The sequence below is a fragment of the Quercus lobata genome, chromosome 2 (genome assembly GCF_001633185.2).
Source record: "Quercus lobata isolate SW786 chromosome 2, ValleyOak3.0 Primary Assembly, whole genome shotgun sequence".
NCBI lineage: Eukaryota > Viridiplantae > Streptophyta > Magnoliopsida > Fagales > Fagaceae > Quercus > Quercus lobata.
The window spans coordinates 55,571,692-55,579,810 of record NC_044905.1 but is presented as its reverse complement, the minus strand read 5'-3'; the positions used below and the strand labels follow the sequence as shown (position 1 = coordinate 55,579,810).

At 33.2% G+C, this 8,119-nt stretch overlaps 1 protein-coding gene and 1 pseudogene across 1 annotated transcript; both read left to right on the top strand.

Annotated features, from left to right (window-relative positions):
• The first annotated feature begins 321 nt into the window (after positions 1-321).
• Positions 322-4,788, top strand: LOC115966694 (annotated as a pseudogene).
• Positions 4,789-6,184: 1,396 nt separating this feature from the next.
• LOC115978060 lies at positions 6,185-7,639 on the top strand. Its single transcript, XM_031100086.1, has 4 exons — positions 6,185-6,288; positions 6,603-6,903; positions 6,995-7,066; positions 7,158-7,639. The coding sequence occupies exons 2-4, from the start codon at positions 6,610-6,612 to the stop codon at positions 7,440-7,442; spliced, it is 651 nt and encodes a 216-aa protein (XP_030955946.1). The 5' UTR covers positions 6,185-6,288; positions 6,603-6,609; the 3' UTR covers positions 7,443-7,639.
• Positions 7,640-8,119: the final 480 nt, after the last annotated feature.

The following is an 8,119-nucleotide window of genomic DNA, read 5'->3' as shown; positions in this document are numbered from 1 at the left end:
CTAATTGCTGTGCGGACAGGCTAGCTAGATTAGGGACTCTACAGAATTTAAATTTTGTTTGTTTTGATAGTCCTCCTGAGGATATTAGGAATGTTTTGGATGAGGATTCTAATGGCAGATTCTTTAATAGAATCTATAATGACCTTGCTGCTTCTCCTTAGTTTTTATTGAACCGTCTTTTTACCAAAAAAAAAGAAACTCTCAGAAAGCTTTTGTTATTTAACTATATAATATATATACCCTGTTCTTTGATTCATTCATCCAAAATAGTCTTTTACTCTTTGCTAAGTTCTGTGGCACTGAATTCAAAAAACAAAGAACATGTCAATGACCAACAACGACCATGCGTCAAACCAACATGTGGGATCGTTGCCAACTATCCCCACAGCTCCTCCTCCAATCGACAACGTGGAGAACCAAAGCTCAGTTACGGGGGTTGAGAGCTCAACTATCGTACGTTGGCGCAAGAGGGAGGATTTGATAAGGAAATTCTCGTTGGCTTTAAGAGGATTTGCTTTGATCTTCTCTGTGATTGCTCTCATTATCATGGCCATAAACAAACACAATGAGTTTCTCTTTCACTACGAATACGATAGTTGGGAAGATTATAAGAACGCTATTGAAGATGGTGGTTGGCAAGATTTCGACAAATATGGAGAATATAGGTAGAGTAATTCATGTGATTCTTAATTGGTTTTTGAGGTTTAGTGTCAGTTTGCGGCACACTAATTTGAAACAGTACGTGTTTTTATATATATATATATATATATATAGTCTTTTATAAAAATTTAAAATATAGTATTTTTAATATTTTATTTTTTTACTACTTAAAATATTAAGAGTGCCAATTGAGCTATAAATTTTTTGACAAATTTAATTGTTTTTGAAAAATATATGCATAGTGACTCAATTGAGAAACTCAAGATTTAACTGTTAGAGATATAATAGCCCATTAGCATAGGCCCAAGCCTAATTCTACTTTGTGTGCAAGCCAAGTCTCCTACTTGTACTAGAAGTCTATTAGTTTAGGGTTTAATCTACTATATATACACATGTTATGATTTATTGTAACACAGGATTTGTACTACACTCTAATATATTATTGATGTAGCCCTTTAGGGTTTCTTCCGTGGATGTAGGCCGTTTGGCTAAACCACGTAACCCCGCATCCGTACTAGTATATTCAACATGGTGTATCAATGCTAATATTTAATATGGTATCAGAGCCACCTTCATGTAGCCATGGTTTTCTGTTCTTACGGTATATTTAAGAGCAATCTTTGTCTTCCTCGGTTTTTTTTCGCCGCGTTCATCTTCTTTAGCTTCCTACTGCTATTGTCAAAACTCTCCGGTATAGTCATGCCATCGTTAGAAGTCACATCAACATTGCAAGACTATTGCCTTCCTCAAACTACCGTCACAAAGCCAAATTTCATTCAAAGGATCTTCTTAACCTTATCAAATTTCAAGATTTCATCAAGCTTCTATCTTGAGTTTGAGATGGGGTGTTAAAGATATATTAGCCCATTAGTATAGGCTCAAGCCTAATTCTATTAGTGTGCAAGTCAAGTCTCCTATTTGTACTAGAAGTCTATTAGTCTAGGGTTTAGTCTACTAAATATGCACATGTTATGATTCATTATAATACATGATTTGCACTATACTCTAATATATTATTGACGTAACCCTTTAGGGTTTCCTTCGTGGATGTAAGCCATTTGGCTGAACCACGTAACCCTCGTGTGTTATTATATTTTATATTTTATGCTTTCGCTTCCGCATCCATACTAGTATATTCAATATGGTGTATCAATGCTAATATTTAACATTAACAAATAAAGTGTTGTACCTAAAGTTTTGATTTTCTAAAAATAAGTTGAGTTAAATTGGCACTAAGAATTTGATTTCAGTTTGGATTTTTTATTTATTTTATTTTTTTATAAATATTTTTGGCGAATGAGGTTGTGTTGAATTGGACTAGGTACGTATTGGCAATAGCAATTTTGTTGACTGTGTACATAGGCGGCCAAGTAATGCGACAAGCATATGAACTTTGCACCGGAAAACTATTGCTTCAATAGCGAAGCTCTACCTTGCTCGACCTTTTTGGAGATCAGGTTGGTCTCGATTCTTTATGAACTTTGATGACACAAGAATCAAAGGTGCCTTGACTAGCAATGTCATTGCCCACTTGCATGTGAGGGTGCCTTTAGGCTTCGCTTGGGAGTTCATAAGGGAAGGGAATGAAATGGAATAGAATAATAATAATAATAAGGGAATGGAAAGGAATGGAGTGGAATAGAATGTATTTAAGTAAGGGAAAGGAATGGAAAAGAATGGAATGGAATTAAATAACCTTGATTGGATGTTTTAAAATAAAGGAATAGAAATGAATGAAATGTAAGTAATCTTATTTGGGAGCAACATGGAGGGAATGGAACAGAATTATTTTATGACAATATTATTATTAGACCTCTATTTTAAAATAAAGAGTTGAATATACAGGGGTATTTTGGGAGTTTTAGTAAAAAAATCATTAAATCTAATTCCATTTCCTCCAATTCTTCCAGATTTTGAGGGGAATGAAAATTTGAGGTTTTAAGGGAATAGAGAGGAATGAATGTTCCCTCCTACCCATTCCATTCACTCCTACTTAAGCTCCCAAATAAGGGAAAGAACTTTCCATTCCCTCCATTAAAACTCCCAAACAAGGGAAGGGAAGAATATTCTAAAATGATTTTTTTCATTCCTTTCCATTCCATTCCCTCATCCCAAATGAAGCCTTTGAGTACTCCCAACTCCAAGGTACCTTGCATAATTAAAATCATCCTCGGTCTAATAGGAAAGGCAACTGTGTTTGTGTGACTATAACCTCCCCATTTTAAATGAATTTATTATTATTATCAGATTAAAAGTCCTTTTAGTTAGGCATTTTGGGATATTAAAATAACGTTTTTAAAATTCAAAACTCTATTTTATAACTACAACTTTTTGTAGTTTTTTATAAATGCTCAATTTTTTTTTATTTTTTTTTTATGAATTATAAACGCTCATTTTAAACTCAAAGACAGTTTTCCAATAGTTTATACAAACGCATTCTAAGGGTCTGTTTGGATGATGCTTATTTCTGAAAACTGAAAACACTGTAACATAATAATTTATAAATGTGTGAATAGTGCCGAGGGAAAAGTTTTAATGAAAATTTTGCTAAATTAGACAATTTGTGGGTCCTGTGAACAATGCACGGGACCCACTTTCATTTCAGCGCAATCCAAACTAACACTAAGTAGTTTAAACTTTAAATTTAAAGGTGTTTTAAGTGTTACGTGATTTAAAAATTAGATTAAAAAATAATAATTTATTTGTTCAATTGACTCTTTTCATTTTAAGTGAAATAAGAGAATTTTGTTCCCACTCTCCTCGGCACAAATCATCAGATCCATAACATCTCCCTAAAATAAGATTATTTCTATTTCAAATGAAGCCATTTCATGGTTAATGCTAAATATCAAATATAATTTAATTAGCGTTTGTTTATTTTTATCAATATCTTGTTTAAGTTGAACAAAAATGGGGATGGACACCTTCTCAAAAATAGAAATAAAAAAATAAAAAAATGGGGATGGACCAGTTGTAATCGGTTTTCAACTAACATATAATAATTATAATTAAGTTTTATTTTTTTTTTTTTGAGAAATTATAATTAAGATGTTGACCTAGAGAAAGTCCTAAAAAGTAAGTACTTGTATTCTAGTGGTAATATACTATTCAGTAAACTTAAAAGCACAACAAATTCCACAATTGCTTAATTTGATATATATTTTAATTGGTGTAAAATAAAAGTAATATTCCAATAATAAGTAATGTTGTACTAATCACAATCTATCATGTTAACAAATGTGAAATTTGTTGTGTATATTACATTGTTGTTTACTAATATATATTTAGATTATTAAAATTTGGCGAAAAGGATTGTAAACAAATTGTCCATAACCATTTTCTTATGCACAATCATCATAACATGTTATTTTTGTAGTTATGAAAATTTTTGTATCACTAGATTTATTGAAAGAAAACCATCTAAACTTTTTCATTTTAATAATATTTCAATTGCTTACTCATGCGTCACATGAAAAGTTCAATGAAAAATATGCATATATTAATAAATATTAAAAAAATGGTTAAATTAGAAAATTAGTAAGATCAAATACCATATATAGTTTAATTATAGTTAATTTGAACATTTATTATGCTTGAATCAATGATAATTGATATGCCTTGATTTTAGGCATGATAACGGCCTAACATGCCATAACTAAATTGTGTATCAATAAAACATAGAAGACAAATATATTAAAACACATGGCCTTTTTGGTATAAACTTTACATCAATGGGTAAAATCTTTAATGTTTAAATAAGAGATTTGGGGTTCGATCTTCACCTATACCTAAAATTGATTGGTGTTTTAGTTTAATGATAAAAAAAAAAAACATATTAGAGGTAATTTAATTAGACGAAACATAAAACTGATAAAATCTTCACTGCAGATTATGGCGTACCTGTTGATATCAGCAGCATCTTCGGCACTTCCCTTGACCATTTGTTTGAGAACGCTAGCATACCAGAAATTTACAGATAGACAATTTATAGACTTTTCAGCATCAGCCATCAGCATGGCCTTTTTGGCATTCTCAATGTTGGCATTGTCTGCCATTAGCCATAACTTCAGTATACAAATTATCAACTCAATACTTGCCATAAATGTTAGGGCTTCGGGGAAAGGCTAGCTAAGGCTTATATTCCCAAAATTGATCATTTAGGTATGCACCTTTTTTTTTTTATTGATTATTTAGTAAAGTGTTTTGAGAGTATTCTAATTTTAAAAACTCTAGTATAAAGGAAGAAAAAGTTTGGAAACATTTAAAATAGAATTATCAGATTGAGAGAAGTAGTTTACCTGTACATCGATCAGGAAGATAGGGATTTCCTTTCGAATTTCAAAGGGGTTTGTTAAGTTGCCCTCGAATTGTTTCTGTTCTACTAGGAACGCATATTTGCAATCTGCAATAGAGATTTGGTATAGGGCCTCATTGGTAAGTGCTACAAGATCTCATGCATTGGAACCTATGGTTATGGACCTGAATCCATTAGCATTAGTATGGAACATGTTTTTCTCACAAACATACATGCACCCTCCAATAACTATACCATTTGGGGATTTCAATGACGCAAAAGCAATGCAAACCATAGCAAGGAATATGTTTCTAGATTGAGAGAAGACAAAAGGGATTGATGCTAAATCCACACTTACTGTGGTCTTTGTAAAATTAGCACAAATCTGAATTAAGTTCTTTGAGAAGATGTGATGTAAGGTAGGTAATGATTTATAAACTTTAAACGAAATACCTAATAAAAAAAACTGTGTGAAGCATGGGTTAAAAAATAGTTGTAGTTAATAATGAAAGATAAGTAAAGATGCAAAACCACTTCTAAATAAGGCAAGAGCAAATGAGTTAATTCAATAAGTTTAAAGAGGGAAGACGTTCAAGATTTAATGAAGCTTTAACTTTAATTAATATTTGCTCTTTAAAAAAAAGTTAAACATGACCTCTACTTAGTATTTACATTTTGCACACATAGGCTCTCTGTTACAAACGTCTTCTCAAATTAGAAGTGGTGCTAGGTCTCTCTTTCAAGATTCTCTTTGGTATGTCTCTTTCCTTCTCTCTCTTTTATTTTTTCCGAGCTCCTTGCCCTTCTGTTTGTGGATATTTATACTGACCTTTTTTTCTTTCTTTCAAAGATTGAATGATGGCAAATGAGGACTATGAGGATGTATTGTTTTCAGATTACGATGACTTCACTTCTGAATATAAAAAAAACATTACCGATACTAATATAACACATGTTGGCAAGTGTGAAATTATTAATAGAGGAGACCATAATTTTGTATTAAAAGCTAGTAATAAATCATTTTTAAAAATCATCATAATTATCAAATTTTATATTCATTAAAATATAAAAAACCAAAAAATGTTATTATTATTATTTTTTGGTACATTGGAATAAAAAAAGCTTAATGGCGCCGTAACTTCTCACCCTTCAATTAAAGGCGGTTGTATTTTTACCCGACCTCAATTGGGCTCCGGCCCGTTTCAAGCTCTTCTGTAGTTCTATTTGGTATATTTTACATTTTACACACGCAACACAAGCTCTCTGTTACAAGCGTGTTCTTAGATCAGAAGCGGCGCTAGGTTTCTTTCTCTGTCAAGAATCTCTTTGGTTTGGTATGTCTCTCTCTTTCTCTCTGGCCCACCGTTATTCTATTTTTTGTCTTCAATTTCTCAATTTCCCTCTTTGTGCTTCTGTATGGATTGGATTTCCCGCTTGCTTGCTGGGCTTGAAAAATTGGAGTGTTGTTTGTGGTTACACAATACAATTGGTTTGTGGATCCTATGTGGGTTCGGGTTTGGTATCTCTCTACCTTCCCAAATACGAATAAAAACATGTGGTATCAAAACATGGATGATTCAATGTATGTGTGTTACCGAGCTCCTTGCCCCTCTGTTTGTGGATGTTTATAATGACCCTTTTTTTTCAGAGATTGAATGATGGCAAATGAGGACTATGAGAAAGTATTTTTTTCAGACTACGATGACTTCATTTCTAAATATGAAGATGAAGATGAAGATGGCGAACCTGATATTGGTCCCGGGTTTGAGTGGAGTTCTGATCCCCTCCTCAAAGTCAAACTCTCTCACCCTTCTAAAATTCCTCGCCCTAGCCCTAGCCCTACCCCTATTCCTACCCCTCCCCCTACCATCGACTCCAACCTTCAGCCTCAGCCTCAGATCATAGAGCTAGACCCATTCCATGTGCCAAAATGGTTCTCAGAGACAGAGGTATGTGCAATGTGTGGGTCTTTTCTTTTTTATTAGGAAAAGAAGAATAGAAGGCTTTTTTTTTGGTTAATTAAACTAGCTTGATCCTCAGATTTCTGAGGAGGAACGATATGAATGTTCTGTCTATGGAGAGATGCTGTTAGACCGCTACAACCAAGTTAAGGTTTGTTTCTTCTTATCTCCATCTTTCTCTCTATCTGTCTATCTGTCTATATACTTATTAATATTCAATTTGAACAAACTGGTTGGTGTAGGGCACGGATTTTGAATTTGTGAGACTTGTGAAGATGAAACTATTTCTTGCCGCTGGTGTAAGTTTTAAAATTCAATTTGAGGCCAAGCCCAGAGCTGCTGCTGAATACACCCTGAAAACCTTTGAAGCTTTCGTGTTCAAGGATGCTGTCTATCATAAAGTGTGGCCCCAGAGTTGTCGACTAGTAAGCCCTAATCGTGACTCTGTGTATGATGAAGAATATCGCCATCCCAATGATGAAGAATATCGCCATCCCTTGCGTCCCATATGCACTTATGAATGGTAAGCGACTTTGGTCCTCCGAGTTTGCACTTATGAAGTGCTTGATGGTTGGGTGGTGATCGTAATTGATTGTATTAACTTTCTGTTTTTTGGTTTGAATGACCTGCAACCAATATTGCAAATTTTATATAATCAAAATTATTAGCGACTCTCTCTTGCATATATTCCTCTAATTTATCTGATTATTAGGTGTATATCTAATTTTTAGGGGGATAAATTCGTTGTGTTTTTTCTTTGGGTGATCTTAATTTTTAGCGTTGTTGTTTGTTACTACCTCTATGCCATGTTTGTTGCGGTAGGGTTTATGGGTTTCTCCCATGACTTGCTGAGAAAAAGGTCTCTCTTTGAATCAGAAAAAGGTCTCTATTGAAAATCCCACCTGAATCATCCATTCACGGATTTTTCACTCCTGTTTATATAATAAATAAAATAAAATAAAATAAAAATTAAAAAAAAAAAACAGATTTTTTACTAGTTGTTTTGAGTTTTGATACGGAGCACATGTATGCATCTGTTTTTGAAACTCACAAAAGCTATGCATTTGGGTCACAAATCTCGATCTGCAGTGCAGTAGAGTAAAGTGGGTCACAAAAGATTGTATTGCGTCAAATGAAAAGAGTACAAAGTTCAAGTAACAAGTAACAACACCCTAATAGCAAAACTAGAACACCAATGAACACC

Bases quoted from the DNA above. Each gene is read 5' to 3' on its own strand.
- LOC115978060 (XM_031100086.1), top strand. From the start codon at position 6,610: ATGATGGCAAATGAGGACTATGAGAAAGTATTTTTTTCAGACTACGAT. The intron at 6,904-6,994 runs GTATGTGCAATG...CTTGATCCTCAG, and splicing joins AATGGTTCTCAGAGACAGAG to ATTTCTGAGGAGGAACGATA. The intron at 7,067-7,157 runs GTTTGTTTCTTC...TGGTTGGTGTAG, and splicing joins ACCGCTACAACCAAGTTAAG to GGCACGGATTTTGAATTTGT.